This window comes from Rhinoraja longicauda, chromosome 17, assembly GCF_053455715.1.
Source record: "Rhinoraja longicauda isolate Sanriku21f chromosome 17, sRhiLon1.1, whole genome shotgun sequence".
In the NCBI taxonomy this organism is placed as follows: Eukaryota; Metazoa; Chordata; class Chondrichthyes; order Rajiformes; family Arhynchobatidae; genus Rhinoraja; species Rhinoraja longicauda.
Window position 1 is genome coordinate 25,046,117 of NC_135969.1, and position 19,963 is coordinate 25,066,079.

Below are 19,963 nucleotides of genomic sequence, written 5' to 3' on the forward strand. Positions count from 1 at the left end.
CGCCAGATCCCATTCTCCTACTTGCTACCTATTCTCTCCCACGCTCATTAGTTACCACTCCACCCACTTACACAGGGGGTTATTTGCAGAGGCCAATTACCAGCATGTTTCGGGGATATAGGAAGAAACCTGGCAAACATAGGGAGAACATGCAAACTCCACGCAGATAGCACTGGATGCCAAGATTGAATCCAGGTCACCAAAGCTGTAAGGCAGTGGCTCTTCTAACTATACCACTGTGCTGCCCACCTCTGCCCAAGTTGTGGGAATTGCGAGTACCAGATCCATATCACCTTCTTTACAGAATCATCTTCAGCTACAGTATAACCACCTCTAATATTAAAAAGCAAAGTGCTGGAGGAACTCGGCGAGTCAAGCCGCAACTGTGGAGGGGAATGGACAGACAACCTTGCAGACTGACTGAAGAGTCTCGACCCAAAGTGTTATTTTTACCATAATGCTGCCACAGATGCTGCCTGACCCCCTGGGTTCCTCGAGCACTTTGTTTTTTATTCAAGATCTCAGTACCAGCAGTCTCTTTTGCCACCACCTGATGTCTCAAATTTCTTCGTGAAAGTTTGTCGGTGTCAAAGGAGCATTATTTTTATACCAAAGAGTTTGTGTAAAAACTCTTGCCAGATGTGTGGAGTAGACCAAGATGAGTTTAGTTTAGTTTATTGTCACGTGTACCGAGGTACAGTGAAAAGCTTTTGTTGTGTGCTAACTAGTTAGCGGAAAGTCAATACATGATTACAATCAAGCCATCCACAATGTACAAATACAAGATAGGACCCTGGACGGAAATCCACTGCTTTCCCATGAATGTGATGCCCAGGAGCTTAGCCCAGCATCTTCTCAGTGCTCTCTGATACTTTAGTTACCCGGGATATGTTTTCTATATGAAGCAAAGCTTCCCTCTTCTCCCAGTGAGGGTAACCTACTTTTGAACAGCTACTTAGGAATCCTGCTGCACTTTTAAATTTGCATGCAAACAATGAAGGTGATTACAGATGACAAGTCTGCTCAGGTATGTGGAAAGCCATTGTGGTCAGAGCACATTTCACTTCCAGCAAATTTTGCCTGAATTTTTTCAAACTAGTGACTGAGTGACTGGAATCCTGTTTTTACGGGACTCTGCCATTGGATACTCGTATCACGGGCACCAGAAGCAAGTCTGAGGAGCAACGAGGGACAAGCAAATTTCCTGGGTCTGTAAATCAATTTTCCAACTATTTAAACAAAACATAATTTTTAAAAGGTCACAGAATTCTCAGCACGATTTGATTTACATTTGCAACCCATCTGTACTGTGCAGACTAAGGCAGTGAGGTGTAACTTAACCCTGCTTCGCTCAAGTAAGGCTGCGATCATGAATAAAAGGCATGACTGAGGGGAATAGAGACACAAAGGGTGAATCGCCTTCTTTAGTAAAATTATTGCGTTGAATAAGCACGTGTTTGATGGGGGAGGGGGAGAAGGAAAAGCTGGAAGGGAGGCATTGAAGCAGAAACCTCCCCCCTTCTTGCATTGTCTTCTGCAACCATGCACTCATTGAGCAGAGTTTAACTCCATAACCCATCATTCATTATGCAATGCTTTTTATAGAAAGCTACATCACTATGGTAACGGCTGCTAACATAGGTGTGTATGTGCTCCTAGTTCTTGCATATATTCAAGAGTTAGTTCACCAGCAATGTCTGGCTGGATGGATCACACAATGCTGGGCTTGTGCTTCTGAGAACACTGGGACGGGACATTGAACGAGGTTGGGGGTGGTGGAGGGAGGTTATAACTCAGAGGACAAAAAGCAGACGGCCATCTGGGGCTCTCAGTCAGCAGAAGTAACAAGGAGGTGAAGTCATGCACGTCATTGTGAGGTAGGCAGAGGCTGCGGGCAGGCAGGCAACCACCGGCTGGGTGGCAAACTGCCAGAGGAACAGTGGGACAGGACAACGCCTGAAGTTCAGCCCAGTGTGATGGGGAGCACTTGAATCCAATCCAATTCAATACAATGAGCAGGGCCGGTAACCCAGCCAACCGCAAGCCCCACGGACCTGTGCTCGAATGTTAATCCTTCAGCCAGTGGTGAAGGATGCAACAGTCTGTCACCAGCCGTCCGTCTCCAGTGAGATTAGTTCAACAGTAAAGGGCGAGGAAGTGCTTGGCCGTACAGGGGGATGTGATCTCACTGGCTGGTCTTATCTACACTTGAGTAAATCAAGTGCATCCAAGAGGATTTTGTGGGCTGACTGAAGCCGCATCATAAGCGATTGCAGAGTCGCCTCTGGCATTGGCACTCGGTACAGTTTCGTTTGTTTTAGTTTAGTTTAGAGATGCAGCGCGGAAACAGGCCTCTGGCGCTACAAGGCAACAACTTTACCGCTGTGCCACTGTGCAGCCCCAGTTGGCTCTGCTTCATTTCCAGTCTTTGCGTCCCCGTCCTCACATTCTTCCTCAAAGGAAAATCTTGTCCCGAAGCAACTCCTACTTTTCCCTTGCATCACTCAGGTCACCAGGAGGAATGACCTGGCTTCTCCGTGCTCCTGCTCTGCTCCACTTTAGCCCCTCTTTCTGTCCTGAGTGGCTTCACCAATACTGGCTGCAGATGCAGTAATGCAATCAGAAACCAAAGGGTCTGAGTTTCTATCTCACCAGACCGAGCTGGTTATGGAATCTTTGGAATACTGTGTAGGATGGAACTGCGGATGCTGGCTTATACCAAAGTTAGACACAAAATGCCGGAGTAACTCAGCGGGTCAGGCAGCATCTCTGGAGAAAAGGAATAGGTGACATTTCGGGTTTGAACCCTTCTTCAGACTGAATGATAGAGAAGGCCAGAACAAAACAGGGATGGCAGAATGGAATACTTCTGGATTTCAGAGGCGGAGGTAATTTCAGATGGCAGTTTAAAATGCTGATTCAAGAGGTGAGGGTGTTTTCACTTGAGCCCTTGTCAAACTTCTCAGCCAGGATTGCAATTGCTTCTTGAGCTAACCAACCTTAGCTCAATGGCCATTAATTATTAGCTTCCATTTTGAGGCTGAGGGGCAACCTGATGGAAGTTTATAAAATTATGAGAGGCAAAGATATACTAGATAGTGTCTTTTTCCCAGGATGGATATGTCAACTTTGATTTAAGGTGAGAGGGAGAAAGTTTAAAGGAGATTTACAAGATAATTGTTTTTACGCCAAGAGTGATATGTGCCCGGAACACTCTGCCAGTGGAAAGTGATGGAAGCAGATATGATAGCAACATTTAAGAAGCATTTGGACAGTCCAGTGAATAGGAAGTGAATGGATGGATGTGGACCATGTGCAGGCAGATGGGATTAATTTAAATTTGCATCTTGGTCAGCACGGATGTCGTGGGCCGAATGGCCTGTTGCTATACTATACTCCATTGTCCTGCTGCCACCGCAACCTCTCCATTCCTGCCCACCCATCCATGCTCATTGTGTTGAGGTATTCCATAGCCTGTATCTCAGAATTGATTGATTGGTTGAAAGATACAGCATGGAAACAGGCCCTTCAGCTCACCTAACCCACGCCGAACATCGTTCACACTAGTTCAATGTAATCCCCACCCACAAGGAACAATTTTACAGAAGCTAATTAGCCTGCAAATCCACATATCTTTGGAATGTAGGAGGACGCTGGAGCACCCAGAGGAAACCCACACGGTCACAGGGAGAACATGGGAAACTCCACACAGCCAGTACCCGAGGGCAGGATCAAACCCGAGTCACGAGCACGGTGAGGCAGTAGCTCTACCAGCTGTGGCCACTGTGCCGCCCCTAACTCGGAGGGCTTTGTGTGACCACTAGGTGTCTCATCATAACAAATGCAAAAATAACCAGAGAAGCAATGAATACTGACGTCAATCAGGTCAGAGACATCGTGGATGTAGTATTTGGTCACTGCAGCGTTGGTTGCTGCCAGGTTAAGCAGGTAGTCATTCCTTGCTTTGGTGCACTTCAGTTTGTTCTCAGAATACTTGGCTTGACGCTGGGGAGGAAAATACAAGAATATTTACTACATTATTTATCACATATTCACAACATTATGTTTATTCTCACCACATGGTCATCCATTGTATAAAATTTGCTCCCATCACATTGAGTTTCAAACCTCTTATCATTTAATACTTTCACGTGAAGTTCCAATGGGTCGAAGCGCTTCACATGTCCTTCTGTTTTATGACATTTACACCCATACATAACTTTGATGGACAAAACCCCATTCACTCCCAAGGCTCTAAATTTAGTATGGAATCCATATAATGGGAAGAGTTATGGTCCAATGGAGTTTTCACCAACAGTTGTGAATAAGAGAAGTTTTATTCTTATGGAATATAGGATGAGGGGGGCACCAAGGTGCAGCACAGAATGCCACAGTAGATTCTTTTTCCCTCTGGCGATCAAACTGTACAACTCGAAGGTATTTATTCACAAAATGCTGGAGTAACTCAGCAGGTCAGGCAGCATCTCAGGAGAGAAGGAACTGAGATGCTGCCTGACCTGCTGAGTTACTCCAGCATTTTGTGAATAAATACCTTCAAAGTTGTACAACTCCTCCCACTTCTGTTGTGGGGTAGACTGACTCCTCCCCATCTTTACACATCCCTCATCCTGGACATTTCTACTAGGATAATTTAATTTCATGTTTGTGTAATATTACATATGTGCTGTACAATGGCTGGTCACTTAAATTTAATTATTATTATAATGCACATAACACTTTCAATGCCTTGTAACTGTACCTTTTGATTGGTGGCAGTCCAATTTCCCTCTGGGATAAATAAAGTGGTATCGTATCGTACCGAACCTCCTTGCTTCATAATGCATGTGGAAATCTGGGATTTACTTCAATTGGAACTGCTGGCAAACTCTGGCTCGAAGAGTTTGATGGGATTACTCAGAGGAGGTTTCACTTTGTGTCTGCGCTCCAATGTTCTCAACATGGGGGCATTTTTTGGGACACATTGAGGCAGGTTTAACAGGTAATTTAATTCTACATCGACAAGGTTTCTAATGGAACATTCTCACAAATATCGTATCCACAGACTTCTTTAATGCTCTTCCCTATATTTTAGGACTTAATTGGATTAAATTTATTCACATGAGGATGTAAAAATCTTTCTGAATCTGAAATTAAATTCTGTTACATTCTCAATGCCAAGAAGATTTATCAATCAAGATGTGCTAAATCCCTGCAGGTTGCTTTTTGTGTAATTATTATTGCTTACACACTCTGCCAGTTTACCTCCTTAAAACAGACTCCAATATTTCATTTAGATAAACACAAATTGCTGGAGTAACAGCGGGTTAGGCAGCATCTCTGGAAGAAAGGAGTAGGTGACATTTCAGGCCGAGACCCTTCTTCAGACCCGAAACATCACCTATTCCTTTTCTCCAGCATTTTGTGTCTATCTTCGATGTGAACCAGCATGTGCATTTCCTTCCTACACCGATATTTCACTTGGTGTTCATGTTGAGCTAAGCAGATGCGAGCTGACTGATTCTGATTTATCCATTCTTCTAATTATCATTTCCAAACATTTGTGGCCATGAGCTAAATTCCATCATCAGTGTCAGTTTTGACCTGCAAATATCCTGACAATTATATCCTATCTAATCCACACCATCAAAACGCAAGTTGAGATTTGCTCAAACTGATTACAAGGAGGACTCCTGTTTGAACTCAAGTCCTGATAATGCAAGTGAATCACCCCATCCTTCCACCTACTATTTAAAAAAACCTTGGGACACACCAATGACATGAAGCATAATCGAGTGAAAGGTAATTATTTTCCTGCAACAACAGGAGCCAGATGGATGTACGCAGCTTTCTGCAGGAACCAAGAGTGCGCCTCGCTGAGCCTGAGTGAATCGAGCAATGAACCAGAGTAAATGTACCAAACCAATCAACTCTGATCGCGGTCTACACAACGTCAGGTCAGACGGACTATCTTCCAACAAAGGTAAGTGGTGTTGGCCAAAGCAGATTGGGTTTACCCCTCCCACAGCAAAAGCAAGCTCGTGAGGTGATAATGTGAAGTGGGCAGGGGAACCTCTCTCTAAGAATTATCACTGAGCTAATAATATTACATTCCTGCAGCAGTCTCAAAATACTTGTTGAATAAAAGGATAGAACATTGACCAGGGGTTCCTAACCTTTTTCGTCCCGTTTACCCATGGCAACTTTTCGAAAGTAAATTTACCCCCACCCTGTTTTGTTCAGTAATTTGAGTTTACACTTCTACCATAATAAAGCAACTGACAAAGGGGAATTTTTAAAATACTGTTTTTAACATTATTATTTTGTTCAAATTTACCCCCTGGGTAAGAGAAATTTACCCCCTGGGTAAGAGAAATTTACCCCAGGTTGGGAACTCTTGACATAGACTGTACGGCACAGGGCCGGTTGCTTCAGCTCACAATGTCTGTGCTGAACATGATGCCAATTTAAACTCATCTCCTCTGCCTGCTCGTGATCCATATACCACCATTTCCAGAATGTGTCCATCTAAAAGCCTCTTAAACTCCACTACCGTATCTGCTACCACCACCACTTTTAGATAGGCACATGGATATGCTGGGAATGGGGGACATGAATAACATGTAGGGAGAGGAGATTAGTTTAACTTGGCATCCTGTTCTGCACAGATATTTTGGGTCGAAGGGCCTGTTCTTGTGCTGTACGGTTCTGTGTTCTACCGTCCCTGGAATCGTATTGCAGGAACCTACCACTCTGTATTAAAAAAACTTGTTTCACTCATATGGGGCAACACAATGACGTAGCTGATAGAGCTGCTGTTTCATTGCACCAGAGACCCACTTTGGATCCTGCCCTCAGATGTTGTCTGTGTGGAGTTTGCATGTTCATCCTGTGACCACGTGGGTTTTCTTCAGGTTTGCTCCCATATCCCAAAGACATTTGGATTTGTAGGCTAATTGGCCTCTGTAAATTGTCCATAATATGTTCCGGTGGATGAGAAAATGGGTTGACATAGAACTAGTGTGAATCGGTGATTAATAGTTGGCATAGATTTGGTAGACCAAAGAGCCTATTTCCATGCTGTATCTCCAAATTAAGCTCAACTAAATTAAATTACAATTAAACATCTCCTTTAAACTTTACCCCTCTGACCTTAAAGCTATATCCTCTGGTCTTTGACATTTCCACTGCGGGAGAAAGGTTCCAAATATCTACCCTATCTATGCCTCCAATCATTTTACATTCAGCTATCAGGACTGTCAATCTTCAATGCTCCAGACAAAACGATCAAAGCCTGCTCAAGGTCTCACTGTGGCTAAGATCCTCTAATCCAGGAAACTCCTTCTGCACCTTCTCTAAAGACACATTCTTCCTGTAATGGGGTGACCAGAACTGCTCACTGTTCTCCAAATGCAGCCTAACCAATGTTTTATAACCGCAACATGACTTCTTATACTCAGTGAAGGCAAGCATATCATACGCCTTCTTTGCCATTCTATCTACTTGTGCTACTAATTTCAGGGAGAATTACTCACCAGCGCATCAAGAAAACTGCACTCACTACTGAACTCTGCTTTCTAATGTTCTACCAGGACTATCAGACAGACAGACATGACCCAGACTTGCTGTCTAATTCAGCAGACACTTCTTCTGGCAGTGCAGCATTTCCTCAGCACTGTGTTGGAGATAGGAGCTGGGCTCAAATCCGAATAGTACAGCCATGAACTTCTTCAGCTCATTGGGCATATCAAGAGAGCTACAGCTGAGAGCTGAAGAATCCTCACCAATGCCTATGATTCTCCTTGCTGGATAGTGGTTCAAAGGCTTGTATTTAACTCTGCAGAAGCAAGTGCTGTCATCCATGGAGTTACGTAGACGGTATATGTTCAGGTTAAAAGTATTACAGCCAAGACACAAATGGAAGGCCCCTCTGCGTAGTCACATCAAACTGACTAGGCCAGGTTGTGGTAACTCTTGCCAGCAGATCTGACTGAAGTAAATCCCACACACACTGTGATGCATGTAAGTCAGGGGCTATCGAGGCTGTGTTGTTGCTGAGTGAAGTGAATAACTGAGGTGGAACCACCACCAACTAGTCCTTAATTAACAGCAGTGCCTGGTACAACAATGCATCAACAGTTGTGTGCATCATATACTGTTCAGAAAGAGACACCTCTACTTGCTTCCACAGGTAAAGTTGCCCCAGGTTGACCTGAGCCCATCAGGAATGATGGTGGGAACCTGTTCCCAAGCCTATTCACACACAGGAAGTCCACCAGCCTTGGTCGAGTGGGGGGCATAATTTCACTGTCAGCTGTGGGACAAGGCTTACCTGCAGGCCCAGTGAAAACCAGTGCAGAATTGTATCTAACTATGAAAGGTGGCAGCCACCAACCACTCACCTTCATTTCCAAAGATCCCTTGAGAACCTAGTGAGTAGATGTATTCTTCTGGGTCATTTAAAGACACCTTGGGCCGCCTCAGATAGCTTGTTTACATGGCATCCATGCAAATGGTATAATTTACATAGCAAATGGATGTCAAAGCGATGTGTGCGTTAAGATTGTACCATTTATGAAGATATTCAGTGGGACTTGGGAACAGATGGATCCTCTAGAACCTTAAGCTAATATGTGTCTCAACATCTAATATGTATCTCAAACTTACAGTGATAAGAGAGGTGTAACATGGAAACAGGCCCTTCAGCACACAAGTCTGTGCCAACCATCAACCACTTATTTTAACATCAACATTCAGTGACCAAGTGCTCATCATGATGCAAGTATTCTCTGCTTGTTTGCTGCCTGATTTTCCAACAAAGTTACAAAAGAGTTCACACACAAACACAGCAAATGTGCATGTTTGGCTCGATCATTAAGGGTATTTAAAGAAAAAGGAGATGATATTTTGAAAGATCAGTGAATTGAGGGAGATGGTATCTGGCACAGAGCTGAGGACAGGGGCAGATCAGGCATGATCGCATTGAATGCTGGGCAGGCTTGAGGGATCGATTGGCTTACTCCTCTTATTTGCTTGTGTTCTTATGTTGGGAAAACACTGATAAATGCCTGACAATACTACTTTGTATTTATTTGTTGATCACAATTGGTTGAGTTTCCAATTAGCATTTGGACCATACTGCTTGAAGCAAACATTTCTCATTTCATCAGAACGATGAGGCAGATGCAGATTTGTTAATTGTAAAATTATAATAACATCCATTATTGCCGTGAGCTCTTGTCAATTCCCACACCAGGTTTAAGAGCCTGACAGATATTTGGTCTTCTTTATATTGGATTGACCTGAGAACTGAGTTGAGGTGATCCCGAACACACGGCAGATAGAGGAATCATCAGTCTCAGCACAGTTGGAACCCAGGTTCCTGATATTAGGTGACTGCATATAGCCCCCAGGGTTCATTCTTCACCGAGATTGCAAATGAATGTTTGCCTTGAGTCAGGGCCAGAGTTGTGCTTAATCATCTAACACTCCCAACTGGCATACTATCGCAAATGAAGCACACCCGTTTCCATAGAAACCCATGCATTTGAACTGCTCTCGAGCAAGAAACAAAACCTAAACAACACAGAAATCTATGAGCAATACAAGGAGAGCTGCTGGAGGAATTTAGCGGGTCAGGCAGCATCTGTGGAGGGAATAGAAAGTAAATGTTTTTGGTTGAGACCCCTCATTTGCATCATCACAGAAACCTTTGACAATCATTCAGGCAGATGTTACATCCTCACCCCATACAACCATTCTTTGACTAATATATTTCTCCTTTTATGGTAGTCGTGAGTTCAAAGAACAACCCGAGACTCGCTAAGATACAAGCCAGTGCACCAATGGATACACTGAGATATTGTAGTTTTCAGATGTGTCATCCTGCTTGCCAACCCAGGGAGCACAGCAGGCAGCCCGAATAAAAGATTTCTTCAAGCATCCTGCTAATTACCCCCACTTTAATCAGCACCACCAAAGAACTAATTAACCGCTCCATTGGAAGGTCAGCAGTGTCCACTGATGATCGCGCACTGATCAATTCCATTAGCGTCTCATCTGCAAATGCAGCAGCTCATACCTGCACTCAGCAGGACCGAATTAACATTCAGGCACGGGCTGACAACTGGTTGGTAACAGTTGTGTTGCAGTTGTGCCAGGCAATGACCATCTCCAGTATTAGAGAATTTAACCTTGACAGTTAAATGGAACTGCCATCATTTAGTCACCCACTATCAACACCCCTGACCAGGACCTCAACTAGACAGGCCACATAAGTTGTATGGCTACAAGAGCAGGTCATAGATTGGGCATCCTGTGATGAATGACTCACCTCCTGACACCATGACACAAAACCTTTTCTACCATGTGCAAGGCACAACTCAGAAGTGTGATGGAGGTGAACACAGCTTTAACAACTCTCAAGAAGCTTGACAGCATCCTGGCCAACACTGTCCATCAAATGGCAGCCAGTATAACAATTAATTCCATCACTGGCACACAGTGGCTAGCAGGTATATTGTCGACAAAGTGCATTGGGGTTACTTATCTAGGCTACACCAACAGCACCTCCAAACTCCCAACCTCAATGCCAGGAATGAGAAGACAGCAGATACATGCAAACACCACCACATGCAGGTTCCTGTCCATTCCTGACTTGGAAATCAATCACTGTTCCTTCTTTGTCACTGGATCTAAATGGTAGATCTCCCACCCATATAGTGTAGTGGTACTTTCATCAGAAGGTTGGCAGTGGTACAAGGAGACGGCTAATTGCTTCTCTGGGGCATTTTGGGATTAGCAATAAATGCTGATCTTGGCAGAGAAACCCAGATCTGAAAACATTTCATATTATATTTCCAATTTTCTTACAACAGACCATTTAGCCCATTGAGTCAATGCTGGCTCACAACGCAATCCCATCGCTCCAATGATTTTCCCTGCAAACTATTCTCCCCTATATAGAAATAAACTGTCATCATAAGAAAGTAAGGTGGGGAATGAAATATATATCCCCCACCCCATCACCCAATTCCTTTACCCTCCTTCATCAACTCATCACCCACCTCTCCCTCCTCTGGATCTCCCTTTTTTCTTCCACCAACCCCATACCCATTCACCCAGTATCCTTCCCTCTGTTTCTACATTTTACTTCCCACCTTCTTTTATCTGATTCCATCATTTGCACCGTTTTGTCCTCTCCACTTATTACCTCCAGACTTGGTTACTATCTCCACCCTTCTCTAACCCATCTACCAATCAACCCCTCCTCACCTGGATCCACCATCACTTGCCAGCTCTTGCCCCACCTCTTCCCCTCACCTTTCTACCAGCTATCTCCCCTCTACTCCATCAGGTTGAAGAAGGGTCCTGACCTGAAACATTGTCTCTGTCCATTTCTCCCCACAAATGCTGCCTGACCCGCTGAGGTCCTCCAGCATTTTGTGTTGTGGACTCAAGCTGGGGACAGCTCACTACCCTGCGACCTGGTATCATGTGGGCACATCGCCTGCCCCGCTGATTCTGGAAAGGGAAGATAGCACAGTGGAGGTGTGCGGTCCGCGGCCTGCCTCACCTTCTCCTTCATCTTCTCGATTTTGCGCACAGAGCTGCGGCGCTGCGGCCTGTCCTCGTGCCGGAGGAGGTTCACGCTGATGTCCCCCGATCTGCTGAACTGCTTCTCTTCCTGCTTCTCGGCATCCTTCAACTTGCTCTCCGCGCTGATGCTTTCTGCGTGGTACATGTGGTAGGTTTTCATCACCTAACAGAGGGAGAAGACAGTTTAATGGCACCTCCACCAATCCACCGCAGCAACCTCTAGTTAACCTGTGCCTCCATCAACATAGGGGGCTCACAGGAGTGGTTCCTCACTAAATTACCGACACTGTTTCACAAAAGAAAACATGATTCATATGTTCTTTTGGACACCATCCTCTGCCTCATAGCTCTAGCGACCTGAGTTCAACCCTGACCTCTGATGCTGTCTATGTGGAGTTTGCACATTCCCCGTTTAACTGTCCAGGTTTCCCCCAGGTTCTCTGGTTTCTATCCACATCCCAAAATAGAGCAGTCAGTAGGTTAACTGGCCGCTGTAAATTGTGCCTTGTGTTTAGGTGAGTGGTAGAATCTAGGGGGAGTTGATGGCGAGAAAGGGATTAGTGTAGGATCAGTGTAAATAGGTGTTAGTTCGCACAGACTTTGTGGGCCAAAAGGCCTGTTCCTGTGTGAATCTCTTCACAAATCTTTAATTTTGTTCATTCATTTTCCATGATTCCACATGTATTTATTACCCATCTCTAAATGCCTTTGTGCTGAGGGGCTTCCACCCTATTTCGGAGACAAATACTCTGGGCCATCTGTGGTCACATATAAAGCACAGCAGGGAAGAATGGAGGTTTCCTCACTCCAAACCACAATCCATGAGCTTCATGGTTATCCTGGGTCCCTGCGTCATGACAAGGATCCATTCCTGAAAATTGTTCGTATCCCGAGCTGTTCGTAAGTTGGAAATGCACAGCAGCAATAGTGTGTGGGAGAGGATCACAGATTCAGCCGTGAGGGTAGTGAGCAGGAGTGGGAAGTTTGGTCGCCAGCCGGCCTCACTCACTCAGTGAATGAGAGAATGAGTCTGCTCAATGCTCTCAGCTCTGCTCGGCTCACCCCATCCCCCGATTAGTTTAGTTTAGTTTGGAGATACAGTGTGGAAACCGGCCCTTCGGCCCACCGAGTCCATGCTGACTTTCACATCCTACACAATAGGGGGAATTTACAGAAACCAATTAACCTACAAACCCGCGCATCTTTGGAGCATGGGAGAAAACCTGAGTACCCGGAGAAATCCTGCGCAGGTCACAGGGAGAACGTACAAACTCCGTACAGACGGCACCTTTGTCACAATCGAACCATGTCTCTGGTGTTGTGAGGCAGCAGCTCTACCACTATGCCACCGTGCTGCCCAAAATTTGCTGAGGTCCTGGGGTGTGGAGGGAGAAGGGATGCCCTGTTCCCACCCACAGAATGTGCCTGCAGCTAGCAAATCCACCCCATCCATCCTACCGGCCTCCCAAATGCTTGATCATGTGCACAGGGTGAGTGCTCGTAACCCTGGGAGAACCTGTACTAAGACTAGCTGTGTGTTTTTAATTTATATTGTGAAATGCAAACTTGAGCTCAGGTCTACAGATTATTGGTCCAGTAACCTATCCACTGCACCATCTCTACACCCCACCTTTGAAGGTGAAGAGCAAAGGGGCGAGCTTTAGAGAGGGAGAGCCAGAGACGATGGTGGAGGCAGCTGAAGGTACAACTCAACAATCAAACAATGAAAGGAAGGAATGTAAACTAAGATGAACAGCTCATTTTCCATCTCAGTAGCGGACATTTTACACTGATTCCTTTCTTGGCATCACCATGCTCAGCAAAGGTGGACTGGGTCAATCAATCAAATTAATTAATATTCCATCTGAAAGTTTGGGATATCATTTCTGTTTGAGATGATAGCAGTTGGTGATTAATATGTTGCCCGAAAGGTTTTTATTTCAGGATATCCCTTTCAATTGACCCTGGACTGAGATTACTGCCCAACCTTGGCTCTGCTCCCTCAATCTATCGAGGCAACAGTTCATTACAGTTCAGAACATTGGGCAATCACCTTCAAGGCTACGTACGTTAAATTGAAATAAGACTTCCCTGTCTGGTGTTGATGTTCACTGCAAGGTGTCTTTTAAGGGTAGGCATCCATCACTGATTTACAGGATGGAGAGCCAGGCTGAAATGTGAAGGCCTGATTATTCACTAAAGGATTCTGTAGCAAGGATTGAAAGGTTCAAATACCTTACATATCATTTCCTCAGACTGACGATAAGGGGTGCAAAGCCAACCCACCACTGCTAAGGCAGCAATGCCTTTTCTTCAGTGGCTCCAATAACTGGGGCAGGGACTGGAATCTTGGGAGAAGACTGGGGACAATTGTACAGGGTTACAATGGTACAGGATATTGGTGTGGCCGTGCCTGGGAGATTGCATGCAGTTTTAGTGTCCTGACCTAAGAAAGGATATTGGAGATAGTCGAAGGAAAACTAATTCTTGGGATGAGAGGCTTGTCTTGTCAAGAGAGGTTGATTATGTAGGTCTGTATTGTTTGGAGTTTATAAGAATGAGGAGTAATCTGACTGAAACATGCATGATATAGATGACGACAGGGTAGATGTCAAGATACTTTCATTAGTGGATGAGTCTTAGAAACTTAGAAAATAGGTGCAGGGGTAGGCCATTCGACCCTTCGAGCCAGCACCGCCATTCAATATGATCATGGCTGATCATCCAGAATCAGTACCCCTGTTCCTGCTTTCTCCCGATATCCCTTGATTCCGTTAGCCCAAAGATCTATATCTAACTCTCTCTTGAATTTATCCAGTGAATTGGCCTCCACTGCTTCTGTGACAGAGAATTCCACAGATTCACAACTCTCTGGGTGAAAAAAAAAATCCTCATTATTGTCTTGAATTGGGGGAGACGGTTACAAGATAAAGGATCGATCATTTAAAACTGAGGGTGGAGAATCTCTGAAACTCTCTATCCCAGATCATTTAAAGTGGGGGTAGGAACATTTTTGAAACCTCTGAGTATTGAGAGGAGTGGGGAACTGGCACAGAGATGTTGAAGCCTGCGATGGATTTACCATGATATGATAGTGGCGTTTAAGAGACTTTTGGATAGGCATATGGATTTGCAGGGAATGAAGGAATTTGGATTATGGGCAGGCAGATTAGAGTTGGCTTGGTATCATGTTCAAAACAGACATTGTGGGCTGAAGGGCCTGTTCTTGTGCTGTACTGTTCTATATATAAGGCAGGGCAGGCTTGAGGGGCTGAAAGGCCTACTCCTGCTGCTGTTTTCATGTGGCTTTTGGTGGGAGAAGAGACCGTGGACAGGAAGAGAAGAGAATGGGGCAATGTGGAGACTCCGTACTCTAGTGTTCCTACAATGATTGAGAAGGGTTCATCAGAAGCCAGCAGAGGAAGCGGCGATGGAGGGAGACTTATGCTGGAGACAAATACACAAATGTGTTTGGAGCTCGCTGCACTGTCCGCCTATACTCACGGTGTACAGCTCGCTGGTGACCTTTAACAGCTCCTCGTGCATCTGCTGGCCGATCTCCTTGCTCTGTGAACAATGAAAAGCAAATGTTAGGTCCACACAGGCCTCTCCATGACACTGAGGCTGGACAAGCCCTGGGCTGGGATCTTGCCTGCAGGCATTTATTCCAAACACATCAAGGTGGCAACAGATGGCACCCTGCCTCCGACACCACTCCTGTACTAGAGTTTTGGAGCAGTATTCCAGATTTCCTTTCCCCAATGGAAAGGAAGTTTTTCCCCATGATTTGTGGTCATCCAGCAGTAATTCTAGGATCAGGTCCCTTTGCTCAGGATTCCCTGATGGTGCTTTCACTCCATAAACTCAATAATCTTTCTTTTTTTTAGCCTAATAATTGGATTACACTCATTTTTGTTGCCTTTAACTAGTGCTGCGGTATCTCCAACGCCCAACTGGGGCCGAAGCACAGCCTTCTGAGTCCATCAGCACTTCTGATGGTTTCCGGCTTTCTGTGTGTCAGAGTTTCTGTATGTGTTGGGGTGTCTGTATGTGTCGGGGTGTCTGTATGTGTCGGGGTGTCTGTATGTGTGTCATGGTGTCTGTATGTGTGTCATGGTGTCTGTATGTGTCGGGGTGTCTGTATGTGTCGGGGTGTCTGTATGTGTCGGGGTGTCTGTATGTGTCGGGGTGTCTGTATGTGTTGGGGTGTCCGTGTGTGTGTCATGGTGTCTGTATGTGTTGGGGTGTCTGTGTGTGTGTCATGGTGTCTGTATAATGGGGTTTCTATGTGTGTCTGGGTTTTTGTGTGTCAGGGTGTCTGTCTGTGTGTGTGTCAGGCTGTGTGTGTGTGTGTGTGAAGCTGTGGGTGTGTGTGTGTCAGGGTTACTGTGTGTGTGTGTCAGGGTTACTGTGTGTGTGTGTGTGTGTGTGAGGGTTTCTGTGTGTGTGTGTGTCACGGTGTCAAGAGAGAGGGTCAAAAATGCTTTATTGTCATGTGTTCCAGATAGAACAATGTAATTCTTATTTGCTGCAGCGCAACAGAACATGTAAATATAGTACACTGTAACCAATATGATAAACGAGAGAAAAAAATCACATACCCACAAATACATACACACACACATATATATATATATATACACATAAACACACATACTCAAGAAACAAACAATAGTAGTGCAATAATAATAATAAAAATAATAGTCTATTGAAGTTCAGAGCTTATTTGAGGTTGTTATGTTTAATAGCCTGAAGGCTATAGGGAAGAAGCTGTTCCTGAACCTGGACGTTAGAGTTTTCAGGCTCCTGTACCTTCTTCCCAATGGCAGTGATGAAATGAGTGAGTGGCCAGGATGGTGTGGGTCTCTGATGATGCTGGCTGCCTTTTTGAGACAGCGACTCCAATAAATCCCTTCGATGGTGGGGAGGTCAGAGCCGGTGATGGACTGGGCAGTGTTCACAACTTTTTGCAGTCTTTTTCTGCTCCAGGGCGTTCAAGTTGCCGAACCAGGCCGTGATGCAACCAGTCAATATGCTCTCTACTGTACACCTGTAGAAGTTCAAGAGAATCCTCTCTGACATGCCGAACCTCTGTAATCTTCTCAGGAAGTAGAGGCGTTGATGTGCTTTATTTATAATTGCATCAGTGTGCTGGGTCAAGGAAAGATTTTCGGAAATATGCACACCCAGGAATTTGAAGTTTTTGACTCTCTCCACCAAGGTCTTGTGATATAAATAGGATTGTGGGTCCTCATCTTTCCTCTTCCAAAGTCCACGATCAGTTCATTGGTTTTACTGTTATTGAGAGCCAGGTTGTTGTGCTGGCACCATTTGGTCAATCGGTCGATCTCACTTCTATACTCTGACTCATCACCATCTGTAATTCGTCCAACAACAGTGGTGTCGTCGGCGAACTTGAAGATGGATACACAGTCATGAGTAGAGCAGGGGGCTGAGCACGCTGCCTTGAGGTGCTCCCGTACTGATTGTTAATAAGGAAGGAGTGTTTCTACCAATTTGAACAGACTGGTCTGTGGATGAGGAAGTCGAGGATCTGGGTGTGTTTCAGTGTCTGTGTGTGTGTTTGGGTGTCGGTGTGTCAGGTGTCTACGTGTATCAGCATTGTCACACGTTTATCTCAGCAAACAGAACTTAATGCATCAGTCACTGCATGCTGCATTCTAGCCAACATGGGCAGAGTCAAGCGTAGCACTGCAGTTAGCAGCTGAACCAACGACTCGGTACAATTACTGCTGGTACACTCGCTGCATATTTGTGCAGTATAGGCTTGTCAGCTCCTTGCAGAAGGATCTTGGATTACAATTATACTCCGCTCAGCTTGTAACAGAGTCACTCTCAGGGAGATCCTTGCCCTGATACTTCTACACTGCAGGTATGTATGCCTCAAAACATACATTGACTACCAACCAAAATTATCAAAGATGTTGCAAATCTGAAACGAAAACAGAAAAAAAATGGAAACATGCTGCAGATATGGCTGCTTACGTAAGGAGAGAAAGAGAGATAATATTTCAGCACAATGCCTTTTCATCAGAGTTCATTACATTTAGTTAAACTGAAATCTATCTATCTATCTATCTATCTATCTATCTATCTATCTATCTATCTATCTATCTATCTATCTATCTATCTATCTATCTATCTATCTATCTATCTATCTATCTATCTATCTGTCTATCTATCTATCTATCTATCTCTCTCTCTCTCTCTCTCTAAAACTGTGTTCGTGTGTATGTATGCAGGATAACTTTTGTCGCTCGCACAGCCAAAACGGTACACCATAGCGCTACAAATTTTGCACCACCATACTCACCATTATCCTGGCCATATATTAAAACCACTCTCATTCAAATTGAAGCTATATTTTAAAAGCTAGAGAGGATTTTACAGTTTAAAAATTTCCTTTCTAACCCATTTCCTGAAGGTCTTCAGCGTGTAAGGTCACAATGGCACCCGTGCGCCTGTGAGATGAGCTCGCGCTCCCCCCCCCCACCAGTGTTCAGCGAGTGACGTCACAATGCAATGCGACCCGCACATCTTCAACAGATCAGCTCGCTCTCGCCCCCCCCCCCCCCGACCCTTAACTGATGCGGTCCCCCCCCCCCGGATGTTTAACTGATGCGCCCCCCCGGACCTTTAACTAATGCACCCCCCCACCCCCTTAACTAATGAGCTCCCCCCCCGGATCTTTAACTGATGCGCTCCCCCCCCCCCCCCCCCCGGACCTTTAACTAAAGGAAGAATGGGGGTGGGGGAGAGTGGGGGGAGGGGAGGGAGGTGGGGGCGAGTGGGGAATAGGGGTGGGGAGGGGGAAATCGGGGTGGAGGCAGGGCCGGGGGGAGGGGGTAGGGAAGGGGAAAGTGGGGGCAGGGGAGGGGCAAGTGGGGGTGGGTACGGGGGATGGAATGGGTCAGTGGGGGGGAGGAAGGGGGGATAAGGGGATTGAGTGGGGGGTTTGAGGGTGCTACAATACAGGAGAGGCTTTGGGTCCAGGCCTCACTCAATCATACCCTCTCCCCTTCCCTGTCCCCCCTCTACAAGGAATGGGCCCAACGGGTCCACTTGGTCTAGTCTATATACTAAAACTCTCGCTTGTTTGTTTGTTTGTTTGTTTGTTTGTTTGTGACCGAACTTCAGTCAAAACTGTACAAGATAGCGTTACACCTTATTCACCGTCGTCACATTAATAGTAAAAATGGTAGTTTTATTGAAATTGGTGTTATATTTTTTAAGTTATTCACATTTTAAAGTTTTTTAAAACCAGCGCATGCACAGTTGAGGCCAGTCCTCACGTAGGATGGCCACCAGACCAGCGCCTACACTTACGTAAGATGGCCGACGGGTGACTGCATGTGTGCAGTTGGGGGGAGGGTCATCATTTTCGTTCAGCTCCCACTTCCCACCAGACGCCCGATTGATTCCACGGCCCAAGTGGGGGAGCGTCACCACTGCTGCTCCAAACCCCGGGAGCCTCCATCATGGCTGCCGCTCTGCCCCGGAGTCCCTGCCCCGCCCCGCCATCACCGCTGCTGCCGCTCCAAACCATGGGCATCTCCATCATGGCCACCGCTCCGCCCCGGAGCCCCGCCATCACTGTTGCCGCCGCTCCAAACCACGGGCGTCTCCTTCACTGCTAGATCCCAGAGTCCCGCTGATCCATCGCCCAGCCGCCGCTGCTTCTCCTTCCCGCTCTAAACCCCGGGCGTCTCCATCATGGCCGCCGCTCCGCTCTCCGGCTCTGCTGAGCCATCACATGAGCCATCATGGCCGCCGCTGCTCCTGCTGCCATTCTAAACCCCGGGCGTCTCCATCATGGCCGCCGCTGCTCCTGCTGCCGCTCTAAACCCCGGTCGTCTCCATCGCTGCCGTCGCCGACGAGCTCCCGCTCAGCATCACCGCTGCTGCTGCCTCTCTCAGCCACGGGCGTCTCCTTCACCGCTTAGTCCCGGAGCCGCCGCCGAGCAGTTAAAGGTCAGACTAATTAGACCAAGCGGTCCTGCTGCAACCAAACCCCTCCCACATTCACGCAGCGCCCGAACCCCTTCCACTCCTCTCTCCCCACCCCTCCTCTTCCCCCCCTCCTCTTCCCCCCCTTCCTCTCCCCCCCTCCTCTTCCCCCCCTCCTCTCCCCCGCTCCTCCTCTTCCCCCCTCCTCCTCTTCTCCCCCTCCTCCTCTTCCCCCCCTCCTCATCTTCCCCCCTCCTCTTCTCCCCCCCCCTCCTCTTCATCAGCAGTCTGCGTGTGTGGAGCAGACCAGCAAACAGCGCAGCACGTCATTTTCAACTGCACTGTCTTCCGTCCCCCTGGTGAAGTGGTAGACCTCACGGCCTTCAACAACAGCACATTG

The 19,963-nt window shown here is 46.2% G+C and overlaps 1 protein-coding gene across 3 annotated transcripts in view; it reads right to left on the reverse strand.

The window, feature by feature from the left end:
* The window catches only part of srgap3 (SLIT-ROBO Rho GTPase activating protein 3), a 208,672-nt gene that overhangs the window by 68,750 nt on the left and 119,959 nt on the right, over positions 1-19,963 (reverse strand). For all 3 annotated transcript variants that reach the window (XM_078414390.1, XM_078414391.1, XM_078414389.1), the window contains exons 4-6: positions 15,100-15,162; positions 11,573-11,758; positions 3,877-4,005 (exon numbers count right to left, since the gene is read on the reverse strand). In XM_078414390.1, coding sequence (XP_078270516.1) covers positions 3,877-4,005; positions 11,573-11,758; positions 15,100-15,162 — 378 coding nt within the window. The remainder of the gene's footprint in view (positions 1-3,876; positions 4,006-11,572; positions 11,759-15,099; positions 15,163-19,963) is intronic.